We start from the raw sequence: 22,192 nt of genomic DNA on the forward strand, positions 1-22,192 counted from the left end.
GGTTGTAGGGAATTCAGTTTCCCTGATTTTCACTGAAATCATTTTGCATGGCCAAAAGGAAAATAACCTCAGATGTAAAAGTAGGAAACTTGGCACTGGGTTTTATGATAACATGAGCTTGTAATACAAGAATGTTAAGACCTTAAGCTGCTTTTGGTTGGGCAACTTTTTTTATTTTATTTTTTATTTTATTTTTTTTTCCTGAGAGGCTGTTTGGTGTTGAGTATCAAGAACCAAAATGGAGAAAAATTCTTTCAGCTTCACAGATACTGCACCTCCGTCCAGGTTCTGGCCTATCATATAAGGCAGTTAACATTTCTTCTGTGAGAAAATATATGAAGGTGAAGTTATTTTTTTGCTCTAGACCTACAAATCCCACTGAACTCAGTGTGCTGATGTTTGTTGCCTCTGCTGGGTAATTTTACTCTGATGGAATCAAAGATCTAATTCACACCTATCTCGTTGCTTTTGTGACTGGGACTGCAAATGTGCAAGTTCAGACTCCTATTAAATCTTCCATTGTTAGGGTAGAATTTGGCACTTATGGAATAAACATGCACCCTCAGTTCTCCAAGATCTCCCGGGGCTTTGAGAGACTCATCGGAGGGAGAACAATGCACAGCAAGGGCTTGAAGTATGTGTTTCATCTGAACCAGGGGCCTAAGCCATCACTTAGGCTTTAATTCATTTTAGTACACGCTTAAACATAAGCTTTGAGCATGCTCTAGGCTGTCGTAGAAAAAAACGTGATCTTGGCCTAAGTCTGCAACATGGATCTTCTCAAGGTATCAGGCCCGTGATGATAAGGCAGGACTGATGCGAGGTGAGGAACCTGGTTGTGCAGCTCTTCACGGGACGGGCACAGCTGATCTTCACGTGCTGATGTATTCGCAAATAAGCTGCACCAGAATTTTTATGGTGTTCACTTACAGACACAGAATTATGTGTAACTGCATACATTAAAACTGAATAATAGCAGTTGGCTAATACTGCAGCGGGTGTGATGTCTACAGGACTCTTCATGATTCCCTGTTGGGCTCCAGAGTTTGACCTCAGTTGGAGAATGCAATTTAAGGTGAAAAGCACATCTTGATAATGCTCAAAATCCGACAAAGGTGCAGACATTTTTTTTCCTTTGAATAATTATTTCCTTAAAGGTTGCCTTAAGTTCTCATTTTAAAATAAATCATCTTACCTGCAAATAAGTAAGAGCCATAGTGAGGGTAATTATAATGGTGTTTTAAATAATTTGCTGCCGTTTCTGTGCCAAAAATTTCCCTGTGTTCTCATGTTTTGTTTTTCCAAGCTCTGAAATTTGACCAGCAATTTAGTAATGTTAAAAAGACAGCTACCAACGTATTTCCAGATCAAATGTTTGTTTCCTAACAATAAATTTGGCTACCCTCCAATAGCAATGACGTGTTTAAAAACCTAAAAATCTTTAAATATTGTTAATTGCTCTGAAAATAGGAAATTAATCTTTTGAATGAGAACATTTACAAATGGAAAACATTTCACGTTTAGAATTGGTAATACTGGCTTTCTGAATATTCCTTTAATATTCAAAACAGTTTCATCAATTAAGCAAAACCTAGAGGCAGATTTGAATTCCCTCTCACTTTTATTGCTGGCCCTAGCACACAAATCAGAGAGGATGTATTTCTAATACAAGAATGTTCTGCAAACCAGTAAATCTGGGATTATCTCTTTGGACTGATTATGTCAAAGCTCTTTAGCCACAGCACTTTTGGAGAGCTAAAAATAAATAGCAGCAGGGTTTATACATTTATTCTGTACCTAAATAATCTGCGCGTATTGTGTGTGTCTGTCTACAATGTGAGACATGGTATCTGGACTTAATGTTTATTTATAAGAGTTCTTTTCCTAGTAAGGATTTTGGCAAAGGGTTTAAAACAAACCATCCTACCAGAAGCGTTCAAGGGATAAAATCTAGTGCAAGTTTAAAAGAACCGAGTTTAAATCAGAACCATTTACAGCAGATCGCCATTAGAGAAAAATTTTGCCTGTATATTTTGAAAATGGTTCAGTCATCCTTCTTAGTGGTGACTGAACAATGTTATGCCGTTGAATATAGAAAATCATAATCGTAATTTCAGTGCCACAACTCAGCACTACTAAAGGTCAGGAGAATCCTTGCATTTATTTGTGTGAGAACACAAGTTCTTACAGGGCTTAGCAGAAGGTTGGGCGTGCTGTCATTTGCCTCCTGGTCCTAAGTATGTAGGAGGAAAAATCTTCTGAAGAATAAACACTTACCAAAGAATTTTTTAATTGGTTACATCAAAGATCCATGAGTGCTCTTCCACACAACTCTTCTACTCCTGTGCACTCTCTCCCATTTCACAGGAGTGATACTGTGTGCTCATGAAAAAATAGAGCTAAGAGTTTCAGGACACAGGAGGTCGAGTCATGGTACCTGGGGAAGTCAAATGGGAAAAACATGAAATTTAAAAATAATTTTATTCTTATTTAAATTCAGTAATTCAGTGTTGCTCAGAAGTGGTTTGATAAAAGCAGACGATCTAAACACTCAGAGTAGTACTGCAGGCAATAGATCTTGCATTGGCAGGGCTGAAATGGGTGGAATCTGGTTCATTCAGCTCCCATGGTTCTGCAGGTATTGCAAGGAGTTCTGTGTCATTGTGCAGATAAACAAAATCACATGCTGAGACTTTAGTTTAGAGTTATAGCTTCAGTATTAAGCCATAATGACTAGTTCTGTCTCTTGAAGACAGAAAGACAAAATCTGTTTTCACTTGAAGAAGTAAATCTAGAGTAATTCCATAGTGGCACTTCATATTTAATTAAACCAGTGCACCTGAAAGGTGCGTATAGGCCTGGGCTTTAGGGACACTCTGTGTTATAACCTGTGAGAAGAGCTGTTTGTCTGTCATGGTACAGTACGTATGAACAGCATTTTATATCTACAGTATTTTTCAGCTAGTTCTTGTAATGAACTCATATTACAAAATTCATCTTTGCACCGACTTGACTGTAAAAACTGTGAATTTATTAACAAGATTTTTTTAAGTGAAAAGAAGCTCTTTCCTTCACCAAGAACACGTTATTCCAGAAGGCAGAAGAGGCTGTGTCTTGCCCACACACAGTATGGCTGGCGCACATACCGCCCGTCAGGAGGTGTGCAGTGTTCTCACCTGCAAACAGTAAACCTATTCCACTTATCTGTCCTTACTGAGCCTTCATCAGGTTCTCTCCATTCATATAGAATCCTAAAAACTATAAAGCACCTTAGACTGCAAGTCAAGTGTAGGACTTAAGCCTTAAAAAGTAGTACTGACTCCCTTCTATTACATGTTTAAAGGCTGTGGAAGCATGTCCAGAATTTGGTCTAGAGGACGTAAAAAACATAATTTTCTTTTTATTTATTCACCAGCCTTTTTCTGCAAGAAGAGAAATGGCTTAATGGCGCTAGACTATTAGTTCGTGTTCTGACAAACTGAGTGTATTTCTGTGACGTGATTCCGCATTTGGTCAACTCCCTCTTGACCGCTGTGCCTCAGCCCTTAACTGGTATGATGGCAAAGTCAATACCTTGCTAACTTGTGGGAGTTTTGTAAGACTTCGCTAATCTGGGCTGTTTACTGTTGTTGGATTAGTTGTCTACAGCTCTGTTCACAGGAAATGACCCCAGTCTGTACCAGGAGTCTCTAACAAAAGCATTCTCTCTAATATATTGGAATATGAGACCTTCAGTCCAGGTTCTAGCACCCAGAAGACTCCACATTTTGTCTGTAGAATCTCACAGCTAGCAAGAAAAAGAGGATGCTGTATTTGAAAATGTTGTTGTTCTTGTGAACCTCTTTTGGGTTGCTAATAGCATTTCTGGTTTCTTTTTAGCCATGTGACACAGACAACATCATGGATCCATCCTGTAACAAGCGCACTGAGCTTGCTTTGCTCTGAGGATGATGACGATGGAATAAGAGAACTCCCCGGGTCCAAGAGCTGAGGACGTCTGTTGGCAGAAAGTAGTTTGTCTAGTTTCCATACATTAGTGAGAAGATGCACGCTTTTTAATCTACGTGCTTTCTAGTCTAACGTGATAGTACCTGATGACGTTTCTCCTCTTCAGGTCAGAGGCAGTTCTGCCAGCCTTTCAGATGGGTTTAGTGCTGCTACAAAAGATGCAGGTGTTGCAGAAATCTCCCTTCAGTCCTTAATCTGTCCCAATTCAGTGTGCAGGGATCAGTCTTATCCTAGAGCCCAATCCAGTCTTTCCATGACTTCTCTCCTGGCATAACTGCACTGAAGGGAGATTTTCGCTGCTTTGACCAGCGTGAGAGCTGAGATTGGGCCACTGGTTGTAATTTCACATGGTAAATTCCAGGTAATCGTTGACTGAAAGATGCAAGGTGACCTTTTTCCTTCTGTTAACCAATGCTAGTGAGTGTCATGTAGATACCTTTTCTTCAACTACTGAAAAAGTTTATTTTTATGGAAGCAATTTTCAAACATGTTTTGCTAATAGAAATTTAGCAATTTATTACAAGTATTGGAGCCCTGATGACTTTTGAAATGAATACTTAGTAAGGTTGGTGGTTGGGCTTTAGAAAAATGAGTCTTTGATAAGCTGTCAAGTAAAAAGAAACAGTTTTGGTAGAGGACACCATACTCTGTCAACAATATGAGGCAAGAATGAAAATTATTCTACTTTTGTATTCTGTTAAACTGATACACACATGCAGCAAATACTTGAGTGGAAGCTGTGAAGTTTCAAGTACAATGAAACCTGTGAAACCACCTCCAGGATCAGCAGAAATCAGTCACCTCCTCAAAGTTGATCTGTAAGTAGAACAAAATCATTTTGCACACACGGGTGATGATTTAAAGAGGGTAAAGAAAATGGCATGGGTTGCTAGTGCAAGCTAATGAACAGGTTTCACTGTACCTTAATAGCACAGGATATTTTAAATCTCATTATTCACAGCACAATGTATGATGTCAGCTTTGTCAAATATATGATTCTATGCTACGTTTTTCTGGTGGCTTTTTTGATATAGAGCCATAGAATCATTTCAGTTGGAAGAGACCCTCAGGATCATTGAGTCCAACCATAACCTAACTCTAGCACTAGCATGTGTATGTGAATAATAGACGTGGTAAGTATCGACTAAAGACCTGAAACTTTGCAGAAGCACTGATGAATATGCCAAAGGAAAACTCTATCTCTGACCTTAAGTCCGAGAAGGAAAATGGGATTGTAACAGCATGAGGAAAGCACAGGCTGCAATCTGCGTTGTTCTGAGCCTCACACTTAGGGACTTCAGAACGTCCCCGGAAAGGTTCAGGCACACTCTGCACTCCAGCTCACCTCTGTTGGCTGATACAAAGGGATGAGGCTGTGCAATCACATTTTTGAGGTCTGTCTGCCGCAGGTGTGGCACTGGATTTAAATATCCTTGTCCTCTGAGGAGTGGATACGTAGACCAGACTTATCTATGGTTCTGGTGCCTATGCCGCACTCTCTGTCCTTAGCCAAGTCAGGCACACTGTAGCTGTTGATCTTTTTGAATCAAAAATTATATCCCTTTTTATAAAATCCGAGTCAAGCTCCTCCTTTGAACAGCAGTGCAGCAATCCGCTGCATGTGGCCTGGGGGCTGTAGAACATCACCAAACGTTCTGCCTGCCGGAACAAAGCGCAGCTCACAAAGGAGTTTTTTGCAGGCTTCACTGGAAGTAGATGTCAGGATATATTGAATAAGCAAATAGGAAAAATGTGGTTTGTACTTTTAACTAGGTCAGAACCAAATTATCCATGAATCTACACAGGTGGTGTGGATTAGGAAGAAGCTTGCTCAGCAGCCCCACAGTAACTTATACTTCTAAGAAAACTTCTCATAGCAATAACACATAAATGCTTTAGCCACATTTTGCTCCAATGGCTCCTCCGTGCTTCACAGCCTCCTTTGTGTTCCCAGAGAACACAACCTGAAGGGACAGAGCATGTGCTTCAGTTTCAGGTTTGGACATCACAGAAGCATTTTTATTTAAACATCTTTTCTGAAAATGGCCCAGCCTCATGGCCCACAGAGAATATATAATGTTCTGAATTCCTTGTTTGCTGTAGCCTTAGTGGTCATTTGGATGCTTTATGACAGGCACTTTCACTTCATACTTCCATGCTACCCAGCTTGCATATAGATTCCAGTTTTCTGAGGGGTTTGAGTCTCCCCTTGACCCTCGCAGTCTCGATTTACGCTGCTTGTGGCTCTGTGACAGCAGCTGGGTGTTTCAAACGGGAGAAGCTCTCAGGGACAGGAGACTCCAGATCAGGCAGGCTGCACGCGTTCATAAACAGCAATTCCAGTCTGTCCGATCCGCAGGAGGAGGACAGCGATGTGTTCATGTCCTGGGGAGCTGGTAATGAGCTTGACCCGAGCGTGCGGGGCACGAGCTGCAGCTCCTGCTCGCTGCTCTCTGCTCTCCCCACCCACGCAGGACAGCGCTGCAGAAACTTGGAGACTATTTCTCCCTCTTTCGTATAAATTTGCCTAGAAATAGATCTCCGCGTCTATCTAGCTGCTTCTCCAGCAAGCGTTACCTCTTCAGATAATCCGCTAGTTCAGATTCTCCATTATTGAGACTGCATTTTCATACCTGCAATCTCCAAATGTTCTCATCTATTTTTGTACGCTGGCATACTTGTTTCCTAGGTTATTTCTCTCTGTCTCCTCTTGCCTCTTCCTTTCTGTGAAATAGTTTGTGAAATTATTTTGATTAAGCTGAACCGTGTATATGGAGAAGATGATTCTAGGATAACTTAAAAAGAATTTGTAAAGAGCCGTTGTCAAAACATACAACAATGTAAACAACTTTTCATTTTTATTCCAGAATAAAAAAAAAAGTGGAAAAGAAATGAAAGTGCACCTTATATCATTTAAAATAACGAAAATGCGACTATATAAGGGAATGGCCACAGGGCCAAAGGTTATTCCTGTGTGCCTCAGATTATTTTCCATGTAAAAGTGACATCGTGAAAAATACTGTTCTGGTACATACTGGTGTTAATCTTTACCTGAATACGTGTACCACACTGCCTTTCAAATACTGCAGGTATTTCAGTAAATTTAAAATGGCACCTTCTCCCAACAAAGCAAATAGTTTAACACAAATACTGAGCTTCACAGGTGCTGAATAACTTCCTTGTAACACTACACAGGGTCTCAATAAATTAGATGATCCTTTCGTCAACCCCACCAGATAAACATAAGCACGTGTATGTATGTGAGCGGCTGTTCCATAAGCATCACATAAGCACAGCAGTCAGACGTATGTGCTGGTGGGTGAGTGGCCGCGCTGCCGTGTCACGGCTGCCAGGGACAACTGGGTTTCCCCACCAGTGTTTTGCTGGGGAAGATGAACCTGCCAAGCCGAAGCGCTGAGAGACAGGTTCAGTCAGGCAGAGTGGTTAACGCGGGTTGATCTGTCCCACAGAATGGTCACCATCTATTGAAATAGGGGATTGGACTTTGGGGGATTGGACTAGATGATCTTTTGAGGTCCCTTCCAATCCCAAACATACTGTGGTCAAACGTACTGTGAAATGTATCTCGTGACAGGCTGCTTTGTGAAGCCAAAACAAATTATTTGGTAGATTTCCTTAAGCCTGTTTCTTAAGGACAGGAAGGTGTTGATGGGCATTAAGGGAAGGGAAATCCTTAAAGAAAACTGTTGGTGGCTGTGGAACAGGCCAGACTGCAGGACTGGTGGGAAAGGCTCTCCTGAAGCTCAGCAAATGCTGCCATGACCTGCCCTGTGAAATCTCGATTTTCCTGGGAACTGATGGGATTCTTAACACCCCGCTGAAGAAACTCCCTGAGTCACACACCCTAATGCTTACTCCAGGCACCAAAACCCAGTGGCCTTTTTTGCAAAGATTGCATTCGGTGACTTTTGTGTGGCTCTGCCCTAAGTCAGCAGCAAAACCTGGAGTCAGCTCAGCAGTTCACACGTGTGCCGCTGGTCCCCATGTGCCGCCCGTCCCATCCCGTCCCGCTGCGAGGAGCATCAGCCCGAGCTCCGGCCGCTGCAGGTGAGCAGAGATACCTGGGCACCCACGGGATACCTGCTGGCACAGGCTGGGCGCCAGCTCCGCATCTTTAGCAGCTTAAAGATGTTGATGGAGTTAATGGGAATTAGGCACCTAACCTACTTAGATGCTGCTATAAATGCCACTGGGGGATGTTTAGGTACATAAATACCTCACTAAATCTTTCCCCTTACTGCTTGCAATGATAGCGTACCAAAAATCAAGTACTAATGAATAAAGCCAAGCCTTTGTCCTCTGTAACCAGCTTTGCCTTTCCCTGGGGATTGTTTTCATTTAATACTAAAAATACCAGCCATCTCACAGGTTGTACTGTCCAGATTCTGTTCATATTTTTTGGTGGCTTGATGATTTATTACTCATTTTAGATCTTTTTTTCCCCAAACAGTGGCTGGTGTTGCCATGGATTTAATAGGTTGATATTTTCATAACACTCTTTTAAGATCAGTTATTTTATTGCAAGATAGTAGTATTCTCTTCTCAGAAAGATGCAGTCAGTTTTGTATCATTGATCATTGAGTCATATAGTTGGGGGAAAAAAATGGAATGGGCTAAAATCTGTTACAAATAGAGCCTCATGTTTCCAAATATGAGGATGGGTAGTTGAAATCCAATAATAAACAATAATAAAGCCACGCATGGGTCAGAAATGTCTTAGTCTGTTTTTAAGTACCCTGATCTTTAGCCATTAAGCAGTCAATATTTCCCTATGGCCCAATTATTATTATCATCAAGAACAATCCTTACTCTTGTATGTGAAGAGAACTCATTAAATCATACGATTAAAATGGAAAAAGAAAATTGTTTGTGGCCTAAAATAAAAATATAACAACAGTAGCACTGATACGGGAAAGAAAAATTATCCAAGGAAAGGCAAAGCATTGGGGTTCCTTCTAAAGTTCTCATTTTTACTCCAAAGCCTGGTAATGCATCCCAGCTCCTTTCCAGCCACAGTGGCCTGAGAAAAACAAGTGACTCTCTTCTTATTTGGCTATTTAAAAGATACAACCAAAAGGAATTACTTTATCACTAAAGGAAAATGTGTAAATGTAATTAATCTCATCTTCATTTCTTCAGGTGCTCATCTTTAGGAACAGTCTAATCACTTGGGCCTGAGCTCCCAGTGTATGTGCTCAACCCATTCTGCTTTTGGATGCTGAAGTAGCATCGTAGTACAGGCTCCGGTGTTCCAATAACCATTTAGAGTCCCGCAGCGAATGATATAAAAACCAAAACCAAATCAATAGTAAATGTACACTAACAGGCATGTCCTGTGGCTGGCTGAAGATAACTGAGAAATCTGTTTTACTGCTGCGCTCAGGGGTGGTTCGGTAGAAAATTCTGGAGTCTATTTCAGCCCAGGTTCATTATCATTGCTTGTCCTGGCTGTTATGTATCCACACATCAACCTACTTACAAGTGAATGCAGTCTCAGGAAAGTGAAGCTAAAAGCCTTAGTTACTTCACCATGTTCATAAAAACATAGATTCCCTCTTACAGGAAAACTCGTTAGCCAGGGGAAATGCAGTTTGTTTGTTTTTTTAACACAATTGGGTGCTACGAGAGGACTCATCCAAGCAAGGGACAGCTATCCCCCAGAGAGGTGAGCATCACGGCAGGGCCATCAGCAACGTGGTTTCTGATTTGGCTGAAATGGCTGCGCTCCAAGTACGGAGAAACCACCGGGTTCTTTTTTGCTGCAGCCAGACGGGAAGGCAAGCGGAGGGACGCTGAGCTGGGAACGAAGGCAGCGACACGTGGTCGGGTCCATCGTCACGTCCTTGAACCCCCAGCGCACGAGAGCTGGTTCCTGAGACAGGATCACTGCCAGGGAAGCTCCTCCTTGCTCTAACAACTTTTAGCTTTTTGTAGTGGAGCATCCTCAATCCAGAAAAAAGAGTCTGCTCTGTAGAAGTACTGACACTTAGCTCCGGGCAGGATGCTTCAATGAGTAGAGATATCCACCGAAATGTCTGTAATTTCTTGTTAAAACCAAAGGCACAGCACAGCCTCCTATCTCTTTTTGTACTAACTGCGTTTGGTAGTTGCTCACGGTTCTGATGCCAACACAACATCCACCTGTATCTCTCCTCTTGCCCTACCCAGTTCTGATCACTCCCTAGAGAAAAGCCGTTCTCAGCTGCCTTTTCCTCGCTGTCTACCATGTTTCCAAGGGAAAGCCTGTAAATCTGACAACCCCAAACAGGTAAATTGAGTTTGCTGTAATCCCAAATACCTGAGATAAGAAGCACGGCTCTGCCGCGGAGGCTGAAGGGTTTGAGAGCAGGGAAGGACAGGAGTCAGGTGGACGTACGTGCCTCACGTCATGCGTCCCTGCCAGGGCTGGCGCCTAATTGGATTTCACAAATGCGACTTCTGTGTCTCTTGATCCCAAAACCAAATTAAACCTCAAGAAGTTTCGAACAAATCCCAACCTGAAAGTTTGCCTTGAAAAGAGAATTGTGATAGTTTGTCTTGTTTCAGCTTTTCCTCTGCCGCGAAAGGGGAGTAAAATGAAGAATTCTAAACTATTACTTTAAACCAAACAAGAAGAGAAGCAAAGTACAACCAGCAGATCTGCAGAATTCCTGGGTGCACTGAATAAAATCAGTGCTGTGATAATGATGGGATTTTCTAGAACACCTTTTAGGCATGCAATTTCTGTATTAAAACTATTCTGACGCCCCTAGAACATCTGTTTCTTCTATAAAATGGGAATAACAGCCCCTTTTTACAGCGCACTGACAGCTACAGATAAAAGCATGGTAATTGCTAGTGGTGACTACTGCCTAACAAAAGATTTGCTTGAAAGTTAACCTGTCAAGATTTTTAAGACTATTGCACATATACATGCAGCTTCTGGGTAAGCCCCTCAGCCATGATAGCACTGTGCTGGTTCGTGCCATTTTGAGAGGTGGGGGACGTGTTAAAATTACAGATAACAATGGGATTCAGATATGTTCGAGCCTCTCTTGAGGCCAGATCACAAGGGGGTGATTCCCAGCCTGCCTGGAGCGGGAGCACAGCCTGTTCCCTCCGCTTTGCTGTTAACATGACCTAAAATCAGCCGGAGCTGCTGAGCACGGGTGCGACGGGCGGCTCTGCCTCCCTCGGGGAGACACCGAGACACCTGCCGCTTATAACGAATATATTTATAAAACACTGGGTAGCCCAGCAAGAGAGGAGCCGCTTGCAGCTAACGCCGGGAAGATCCCCAGCTCTGCAGCAACACAGGTCCCGGCTGCTTTTCATCTTCCCCCATGTTTATTCATGAGTCGGGGTGCAGGGAAGATGAAAAGGCTGCTGGCAGCTTCTCCCCGGAGTCACCGCTTGCAGTGGCACCACGTTTCCTGGGAAGCCTCCCCTGCGTTCCTAACACGACCGATACCCGTGGGAACACCGTAGTTCCTCCGCGGTTCTCTTATTGCCCAAACACCGAGGCACAAGGAGAAGTCACTGAACCTAATCTGCTTTGGTAAGACCCAGAGCTAGAGTGAACATTCACCTCTTTTGAAAAACCCAGTGGCAATATTGCGATGGATCTGCTTGCTGCCAGCTTATTGTTCTAGTGTTTATGGCAGCCACGTGCACAGCAGTAAAATAGCACCTAAAAACCAAGGGACGGGGAAATGTGGACAACTTCCACGCAGGGTTCTAGCAGAGCAAAGCTCTGCTGCAGGAAACCGGGCTGGCGTATTTGTTCACATCAGGGAATGGCAGCTATTGGAGCAGAAGAAAAATCATGGCTGAACTAAAGCAAAGAGACTTCGGGGAGGCGCCAGCTCGGAATAGCTGCCGCCGTCCTTTGTTGCCCCTCACTCAGTGATGGGATGGCTGGGAACAGGCTGTCAGGGTGCTCAGGTCTCTTTATGCCCCTGCTCAGGAGCAGCATTTACTCCCCTGGAGCACCTACAACCCAGAAAAGAGCTAAATCGGGTTGATTTTTGTAATTTTGAGGGGAACTGTTATAAATATTGGAAAGTCACATCTCCTGTTACCTACTATACAACTGGAAAGCTTTTTTTTTTTTTTTTTTCTCAATTGATTTTCAATCTCTCATTAGTGCTGGTGCCTTATCATAAGGGTGTTTCTGAGTGCTGAGATGTGGATTCTCCAAATGAACCAGAAGCGCAACATTTTGTGTCTGCGGCTGCAGCGTGTGAGATCCACAATCCTCTCCCTTCAGCTCATGCATTTTTTACTTTCTGTTAAAATTTACAAGCACCTACAGATGACACTTATAAAAAAGCCGGTGTTACCTTTTCGAAAAGACAGTGGCACGGAGCACAATGGACCCTTTTCTGACCTTTATGCCCAAAATGCAGCATTTCCACTGATGTCTTTGAGTTGAAAAACCAGTCTACATGGCAGTGAGATACAGAAATTTCAACAGCCTAGTGAGAGTTGGTTTAGTAGGGATTACGCAGGAGCTACTAATCTTAGCATAATAAAGCCTTTGACTGACTTCCAAAGGACCTCAGTGCCACTCACAGGTAAACTAGTCTTGTCTACTAGTAACCCAGAGTAACCGAGGTGTTTTCTGGTGGGACAGCATCTTGCACGGGTTCCCTGTCCACACCAGATGGGACCCGCAGCACAGATTGGGGCCCGGATCTCAACCAGCAGCCAGCAGGATCAGACCCTCAGGATCTAACGCGGATCTCGGCAGTTCAGATTTCTTATGATGAGCAATCATTAGACTGCTTGTCTGTGGCAGCAACGTGCAGAAATCTGCAATCACTGCGATCAGTCCCGACGCTGGTACTGGGCAGATGCCACCTCCCAGCCCCTGAGCAGCTCAACAGGGCTGGAGAGAGCAAGTGGATATTACTGCGAGGCTTGGAGAAACATAAAGTACTGCTACAGGACTTATTACTGGAAACAAGTCCTTGGCCGTTGTGTCCAAGAGGGCTGCAGCCTATCAACATCATAATGGGCCTTGTTACCTTGTTTATATATGAAAGCACACAGCTAACTCCTGCAAATATTCACCTGGGATACTGATGGTGCTCTCTTAAGATCCTCCCACCTGCTCCTACAGGAAACAGGGACAATGAGACAACAGCGATAGACACGGAGTGACCTGCCTGAGGTCACGCAGCAAGTGGTGGCAGAGGCTGGAGAGCTGAGCGTTGGTCACCAGGCTGGTGTTTTAACCCCTGTACCCAACTGTCCTGATAGGTGAAGGCTGCAGAGCAAGAGTAAAGGTTTAAGTCAGAAGAAAACTTTATTTTCCAAATACAGTATTAAAAAAATGATTCTGGACTTTTCCATTGGAGAAATGTTCCAATGATCTTGTCTAAAAGCCTACAGCAGCTGCCATTTTGTTTCTGTTGCATGGAAGCTTCTTGGCCAAAGCGGCGTTTCAATGCCCATTGGCTCCGGTTCTTGCCAGGACACAGAGGAAGGAATGCCCCGAGGAGCAAAACAATCATCCAGTTGTAAACGTGCAGGTGCAAAATATTGTGAAAAGCTGATTGTACTTAGTGGAGTTAGGAGACGAAACGCTGTATCCATGGTATCTAAGAAAGTGACTCATGTCACCGCTATAAATACTAACTTGCTTGCAAATAATGTACTCTAGTAAAATCTGCATTTGCACAACGAGCTTGTACTGAGGTTCCACTTCTTCCAGTGTTACTAGTGCACCTCCCAGGACGCAATACTGGTGTGAAACCACCAAGGCCCGAAGAGGCGCCGAGCTCCAGATGCTCTGCAGCTCTGTGTCCCGGCTGCCAGCACTAAGGACTGACCAGAAAGTCCTCCCCAGGCTCAGCCTATTACCAAGAATTATTACGAGTGCTTCCAATCAGCGAGGAAACATCCCTGTGCACATCTTCAAGAGCTTAGTGCAATAACTGTAATTCAAAACGTTTGCTTCATGCAGAAACAAGCCACCAGCTCCTCCCTGACCTTGTTAGAATATAGTGATGCCACTTGGCGAGAAGGGCAGCTGCAAATGGGATAACCATTAAGTAGCTCCATGCCAGCTCATTTGGACCTTTCCTGGGAAGCAGGAACGTTGCAGCAGGGCATCTGAAAGTTCCTAGAAGAAACAACAGAGCTCATAAGGTAAAGGCATCAGGCAGAGCTCCACTGGCAGTCTGGGATTCGCATCAGCTAAATGGCTTTGGATGTTTGCGCTTGGAGAGGAGGCTGTAACCTGCCTCCCCAGGAAAAAGAGGAAAGAAAATTAAAAGGCAGCCTGTCCCAATTGCCAGAAGCGCTGGTCATTTCTGAGCTCGGTGCCCCTGAAGCAAATGCAAAGATATCTGTGGGTTTCAGACCGTGCTGTTCACGCAGCTTGTTTAATGAGCACAGAGACGCGCTCCCTCTCCTTCTCTGGCTAAATGTTGCGGGACACAAGAGGCCTGTATTTGTGCATGCTCTGCAGCCAGAGCGCCTTAAGTGATAGAAATAGGAACTTTTAAAAACAATATGCTGAGTTCTTAATAATTTTTAGGAGGCACAAGTAACTTTCTCATTGCAAGAACCTTCTTTGCTCTCCTTGTTCAAATATTCTGTAGCTCAGTGAAGGTGGAAAAAAGTCAGAAAGCTGAGCTGGTTCAACACGACAAGGCTCTGAGAAAACAATAATGACAGACACGCACTTCTCCGTCCAGGGTCACAAAACAGATGAAATCTAGCCGCTCCATAGGTTTTTGCATGTGTTATTGTACATCTTGAGGTTCTGATAGAATGGAAAGATGATCAAATTGGAATCCCATTACTATGTACCTTTTGTAAGAGTAGTCATTTCTCAGTATATTAACTTTTTCCTAGATTAGTTTAAATGCGTAATGGTTGATTTAACAGGGAAGCATGGGTAGACAGTATTCCAACATTGCTGTGAACATCTGTTCTGAGTTACCAAAATTCCAGCTGAAAAACAAATATTTCCACTATAAATCAACCAAAACATTATCCAGAGTGTTGTAACAGATGCGAAATGATTCTGGCTCCCTCTGCCCCGTGGTTTGGCTCTTTCCTTAGAATTGCTGTGGAGATATTTATTTACACATTTCAAGAAATACACATTTGAAATGGCTATTAAGCTTACTTAGAATATGTCTAATGTTAGTTCAAGCTAATGGGCAGTTGATAGATGATTTTATTAACTCCAGATGCTGCCAATTAGCGTAAAGTCTAGTTACAGCTTTCCAGATAAACTTGGTCTAGAGCAAAGTCCTGCTCAGTTGTTCTGGACACTTCAGCCCAGAGCTACTGGAAATGATGACCTGGAGCTTGTGCAAGGGGGAATATTTGGTCTGGGGTTTATATTCATTCTGTTCTGCTGCGCTTTGGTGGGTTTGTTACCCCCATTGTTACTGCTGCTATTCATCTTTAGTTTCATGAGCTGAGTCACAAGATATATTTATTTAACTGGAATAAAGAACTGAGATTTATTTACTAAACATGAAATTTGGAAGAACGCTTTGCAAGAGACTTCCCGGTTCATGGCCGGAGTATGTGGATAAAACGGTTTGTTCAGGCAGAAGCTGCAATTCTGTACTTTGAGGTGTTTAATTGCATTAAGCTGCATCTGAGCAACTCTGCTTTCCTTTTTTTGGAATATTTCATACGTAACAGATAAGCTAGACAAGAAACTGAAACAGAGTATGATAAATAACAACAAAATCCTGCAGGGGTGGCAAGAGCAAAGTCCTTTTGTTTTGTCCCTCTTTGCACAAAATATACTTTGGGGGGAAGAAACAACACTGTGTTTTGAAGATGATGCGTAGTTAATAACTTTCTGTCTTAAATGCTTGGAGGAAAAACAGCGTGCGTAGACTAAATATAACCCGTGCCTTTTTGTGACGGTTGGGAAACGGGCGCTGCGGGCGGGTTCTCCAGCACACAAACAATAGGCATGATGGTGGCAACCGGAGCATTTGGGGGAAGGACGAGGGCCCAGCTCCTGTGTCCCACTGGGCTTTTCGGGAGCCTGTGGCCAAGCGGATGGAAATCGCACAGGGGGTTCAGCCACAAGCGTTCACGTTATTCCCCTTCCGAGATGGCAAAGCTTAGGAGCACGTTTTCTAAAGGCAATTTGTTAATTAAGGCATAACAGTAATAAGACACACACAAAAAAAGCTGCGCATGTTTAAACCAGCATAAGAATGTGTATTGTCTTCAATATTTCTATTTGTAAAGAGATTGAAACGCGTTCTATATGCAGTAGGCTACATCCCTTTTATGGCATTATACGTTTGCTTTATATATGGTTAATTAGACCTAATTTAGGCCTTGAAAAGAAAAATCTCATTAAAATTCTGATTAGTGATGTTGGCAAGCAGCCATCTAAAAAAGCCTCTATTTCTTCCTTTGATAAGTTTGAAACCGCTATAACAAACAGTAAAAATAAGATCACCGCCTTCTTTCTCATGTCAATCGACATAATAGATTCTCCAGGTCAAAACCATTTGTGAGAAAATACAAGAGGGGGACATCTTTATTTCCTTCCACACATGCTCTCAGATGGTTATAGGAAACTGTGTGTTTGTGCCCTTTGGTCATTAAAAAGAAATCACCCTGCCTATAAAAATGCTAGTTGTCAGCCTTCCAAAGCAACTTACTCTGCAAGGCAATTAATTAAATAGGTTTTTTTAAAGGTTTTTTTAAATGAACGGAAATTTTTTAAAAATACAAAGCTGGTTTAATAGTGAACTAGCTATGTTTGATGTTTTCTGTATAACTTTCTCCCTGATGCTTTCAATATAGCTTATAGCCTAAATGTGTGGCCAAAAAAAACATGTGGACAAGAATATGTGCAGATACAGTCACTTATGCACACACATTACTGCAGATCAGGGCAGGTCACTTTAAAAGAAAACATGACATTAAAAAAAAGAAGTCAAAGGCAGAATAAAGCAACAAACAATAGCAATGCTTCCCTGAGTCTGCAAGTGTGTGGAAGGGTTATAATGATACAGCTGCCAGCTGTCATTGTATTCATCCCAGTTAACTTCAACATTCCGCTTTGATGCATAAAAACGACTTTACAAAGCTGAACGCTGTTGGAAATGGCCAATATTACGCATCTCTTCCAGCGCGCATCCTTTCTGCACACACCTGTCCCCGCTGGGGTCGTTGGCAATGAGTCTGCGCTTTCGGAAGGTGAAGGGGGGAGCTGCCAACTGCAGAGAGCGGGGCAGGAGGGGATGCGGGGTCTGGACGTTCCCAATCTGTCCCTGGCCCCAGCACGGCCCCAGCGGCTCCATCCCGTGTCACAGCGCGGTGCCCGCACAGCGGGAACACAAAACCAACCTGTGATGATGGGAAAATAACCCCCTTCCCTTCCGATAAACACAGAGCCATGCAGCTGAAATCCAGCTCTGGGATGCTCAGTGAGTATCATTACAGCTGATTGTCTGTTTGAATATACACTAAAAAAAATCCAAGTTACTAATACTCTATTTTTTTTTCCGAGCCCTTTTAAACTGTAATCTTTAGAGATCTAATCAGGCTTTCTGTATCAAATAAAGCAGGAAGACACGTGCATGGGATGCAGGGTACATTTACCTCTTCGGACAGGGTTCATTGCTGCTGTCTCTACGTTGCATTATGATATTTGCATAAATATGTCTCAAAAAGGCAAGGCTTGTTATACACTGATATTTAACATATTCAGTGTGCACATTCTGACACTGAGATAGCAACTGGTTTCCAAGTGAAATTTCTGATGAGAGATTTAAACAGAATAAAATGGGCCATAAGAGAGATGATAATTTAGCAGAATCCCCCCAGCTGGGCTGAGGAATTGACCTGCAGGTCGACATCGGTATCGAGAACTGTTCTGCTGCTGCAGAGAACTGAAGTGGGATACGCTAAAAAGAAGGCGTGTGGGGGGAACTCAAACCAGTCCCATCTGCATGATCTAATGAATCTAAACCTACAGGATAAACTGCATACAGATGAATAATATGCATTTCTGCGCTACTTGCTGCTCTTTTAAAATATGTGCAGTTACGATGATTCTTTCATAAAGAGACACAGCATGATAATGCTTTTATCTTCATAAGCCTGGTTTTTGTCTGTAGGAATTTTTTGCAGAAGGTCAGGCTTTCTTGTCAGAGATAAGAGAGGTCTGCCACGTTTCTGGGTTCTTAATCCAAACCCACGGGATTAAAAACTAGTTTTTCTGCAAGGTTTTTTGGTGTGGGGGTTTTTTAAGAAGGAAAACTGGGAGCAAGGGGGATGTCACAGAACTGGTCACAGAATTACGGGACAGAAAGAAATCCCAAGCTTAGGGCAGCCTTGCAAGCCTGAAGCCCAGGGTACTTAGTCACTTCAGTGGTTTTTCACAGACCTCACTGAGGAACATGGGTTTTCAGTATCACGTTCTACAGATCCAGGTCTGATCAGCCCATGCACGCAATTCTTGAGGCTGAATTCTGCCTGACCTTCCCCGGCGGCGTGCCTGCAGCAAGCTCTCTGGAAACAGCCATTTGAAGTCAGAGAAATCTGGGTCATTGACTTCAATAGCAACTCTGAATAAGGAGCAGCAGCTCAGCCCCTGCACCTTTCGCTCCTCCCTTCTGTGACAGCTCTGCCTGCGGATGGGCTGGTTTGTTCTGTGCTCGTGGGTGCTCTTCTATCTCCAGCAAAACCAATGCCAGCTGCCCAAATCAAACAGCCTGAACATGTAAGAACAGCTATTTCTAACTGTCTCTCTGCAGCGTGCAAGGCAAAAGCCAGAAAGGCAGAGGAATGGGGCGCAGAGGAGCGAATGGAAGGGTCGAGTTGTTTCTCCCATTGGCACCAGCTGGGAGTTGTCCTTATTCGGGGGAAGACCTGGCTGCAAAACAGGCCAGCGACACCCTTATCGCTTGTCTCAATCCAGTTCTGTCATCTGGCTGGTTATACCTACTGGGTCTAAATAATTCCCCAAGGGCACAAAATGGCCTTGAGAGGCTGGTTAATGCTTTACAAGGTTACGGTTGCTTTAAAAACGCAGCGGGATATTTGTTCCAAAAACGTAGTCATCACTGAGAGTAACACTCGCTGAGTTCAAACTGGGTCAGCTGTCCAGGCAAGTCCATGTATTTGATCCACTGTCGTGGTGCAGGCTGGCTGTAAACTTTGGCACGGAAAATTATTAATCTTTCAACTCATAGCACATAAGCAATGACTAGTAATACCTATTTTTCTGAGAACTGGAGTGCCTTCTGGAACCACCCCAGATTACTTAAGAGAAGTTCCTCTGCCATCACCCAAAAGCAGTTCCAAACCTGTCTCTCCCACACTCAATTAAACCTTAAAAAAAAAAAAAAAAAGCGGGGGCAGATCATGGTTCATTCAACAAGTATTTTTCCTCTTGGAGGAGCTGCAGCAGCTCGCTCAGCTGCACACCACGTGGGCAATAAACATCAGTTTTTAAGTAATTCAGCGCTGTTGGTAGCGGCTTTCACTGGGAAAGCCAAGCCAAGCTGCTTCCAGAGCCTCTGCCATGGGGACAACTGGGGCATGGACTTTGCCTCTTAGCACTTCCCAACCTTGTCTGCAAAACGTGCTGGTTTAGCTCCAGCTCGGGTGTGGGTATCTGAACGCGCTCACGTGGGTTTTTATGCACCTCTGAGTTATATGTCCCATAACACAGCTGGAAATGTCCCACTGTCTGAGGCCAGTGTGGAAACGTTTCACTGGTGTAGGGCAAATCAGGACTAAAACAAAGGCTGAGCCTTAAGTCTCTGCAGGTTCTCTGGGTTTTTGGTGCGTTTCCCTGTGTTCTGGCCCCGCCGTGTTCCGGCTCCTCAAGGGCCGCGCGGCCGCGCGCTGGACAGCGCTGCCCGCCCCGCCCCGCCACGCGCCCTCCCGCCGTGGGCAGCGCGCGGCCCGCCCGGGCCCCGCCACTGGCCCAAAGTAGGTCAGCCCGCGCGCTCACGTGACGGCCCGCGAGCGCCGTTCGCCCCGCCCCGCCCCGCTCCGCTCCACGTGAGGGCGGCGGGGCCGTGACCGGAGCGGTTTCGGAGCCGCTCCGGATCCATCGGTGTGGCCGCCGCTCCGGATCCATCGGTGTGGCCGCCGCTCCGGATCCATCGGTGTGGCCGCCGCTCCGGATCCATCGGTGTGGCCGCCGCTCCCCGCCGTGCCGCGCCCCCCTCGGTCCCACCGGGCTGCGAGCAGGGAGGAGCCCACGCGGCCGCCGTTACTCCGGCCGGTGCAGAAGGAGCCTGGAGCTGCCGCAGCGCTCCTCGCACGGGGGTTGTTCCAGCTGGCGCAGCCGGGCTGGGTGCGGTGCTGGGGGTGAAGCGCTGCAGATGCCTGTTCGTAAGCCTCCCTACTTAAAAACAAAACAGTGTATGAGCAGCTGTGCATTCAGCAAAGGCCTTTTGTGTGCAGAGCAGTGCAAAACCGGGCTTAGTAGGTCGGGCCCAGAGTAAACCCGGCTCAGCTGCAAGGGCCTGGGCTATGGTCTGTGTGATCCTGGTGTGCTTGGCCTGTAGGTAGAAGGAACCTCTTAAAAATGTAAAGGCTTTTTGAGTTTAAAAGCGTGTTTTCAAATTGTCCTTGCTAAAGATAAGAATTACTTAAAAAAAAAAAGGGGGGGGGGGATGGCATAATCTCGTGTACTTGGTTGGAAAAAAAACGAGGATCTTTGGGCCATATAACTGATCAAATTTCGTGATTAAAAACAGCAGGGGCAGAGACATTGGCTGAGGTTTGTGGTTTTTTATTTGGGGATCAATCAAGATATTTTCTATACAAAACTAAGTAGCTGTCATAGTCCTTCACAAGCCATAAAACGTTTTCTGGGTGAATGTGAAGCTACGAATACATGCCAGGGAGCGCAGGGTTTGTAATTGTACGTGGGCCTTGATGCCTGGTTGCTTTAGTTTGTTCCACACTTGTACAGATCTAAACATAATTCAGCCTATTCAATGTCAAGTGGTGAAACTCTGTGGTTTTCGTGTCATTCTGCTGCACTAAAAATGCTGTTTGTTGCTTATATTTTGTTTACAATGGTCAATAACCATAAAAACATAAGTAGCTCTGCTCAAACTGAGCTTTTATTACATCTCACACTAATCTCATTTGTTAATGGTGTTTCCCAATATCCCAATTAGTTTTACATGTTCTATTCTGGTTACTCTTTGTTGCTAAATCTCCTCAATGTATCTTTTTTTTTTTCCTTATACTGCATAGAGGAAACATTCTGTACTGCATCTACATATGGATTGCCAATCGGTGCCTTCATCTTTTTATCTTTGTATCTTTAGGTCTCACTCTGTACCTCTGTAATTAAAGGTTTCCAGTCACCAGCAGTTTGGCCATCAGAGGCGACGTTGCTATGTGTGTGATCATTTAATCATCTAGTGTTTTTTTCTGGTTAGGTGAGTGAAAAACTGCCGTGCTGCTGCTGTCACACTCTGAAGGGCCCGGCCGTTGCAACTGCTGGTCCTCAGGTCTGGCTTGTGCCAGTACAGTTTTATTGATCTGGATGCACTTTGGAGTTTGATTAGTTGCTTGTTTTAGTCGGATCGTTTGACCAGACGCGAGTCAGTGCACATAATCATAGATAAGGGGAGAACATAACTGTTAAGGGCAGACTTCTGTTCCTCAGACGGCTTTTATTTCTAATTACTGGGCACTCCAACTGGAAGTCTGTACACATAATTTACCTTTATTTACTTACAGTGAGTATTTATATTTGTTAACAGTAAAAGAACTGACTTTTGAAGGAAAATTAACAACTAAATATGGATGGTAAAGCTTTGCAAAATGCCACCCAACAAAAAAAAAAGAAGAAAAAGCAGGGAGATACAAGTGCCTACAAGCACCTGGAAGGTGGAAGTTCCTGCAGCAAGAGAGCAGGTGTGGGGCAGTGTGTGCGGGCAGGGCTGGATCCTGGGGGTGGCTGGAGGGTACAGAGTCAGCTGGACTTGCACCGGAGATCTTCGGGAGAGGAGCGGGGAGTCCCGGCAGACACGAACCGTGCAGCGGTGGCAGCTCTGGCCCGCTGGTTATTCCGGTAACAGGTGACAGGACCTGCGTACGGAGCCCGGGGTGCGACAGCTCTGCTGGGGCTCGAACCGGCCACTCACAAGCCCAGTGACCGGTTTGCTCAGACGGATGGAGGTTCCCCCGCCGCCCCTCGCGC

At 44.3% G+C, this 22,192-nt stretch overlaps 1 protein-coding gene across 5 annotated transcripts in view; it reads left to right on the top strand.

Moving 5' to 3' along the window:
* The window catches only part of STXBP4 (syntaxin binding protein 4), a 66,301-nt gene extending 59,438 nt beyond the window's left edge, over window positions 1–6,863 (top strand). For all 5 annotated transcript variants that reach the window (XM_082067171.1, XM_082067168.1, XM_082067170.1 and 2 more), the window contains one exon: window positions 3,880–6,863. In XM_082067171.1, the coding sequence (XP_081923297.1) occupies window positions 3,880–3,945 (66 nt within the window). In that variant the 3' untranslated portion in view covers window positions 3,946–6,863. The remainder of the gene's footprint in view (window positions 1–3,879) is intronic.
* The last annotated feature ends 15,329 nt before the right edge of the window (window positions 6,864–22,192 follow it).

Source organism: Streptopelia decaocto (assembly GCF_964273445.1).
Source record: "Streptopelia decaocto genome assembly, chromosome: 16".
Lineage (NCBI taxonomy): Eukaryota > Metazoa > Chordata > Aves > Columbiformes > Columbidae > Streptopelia > Streptopelia decaocto.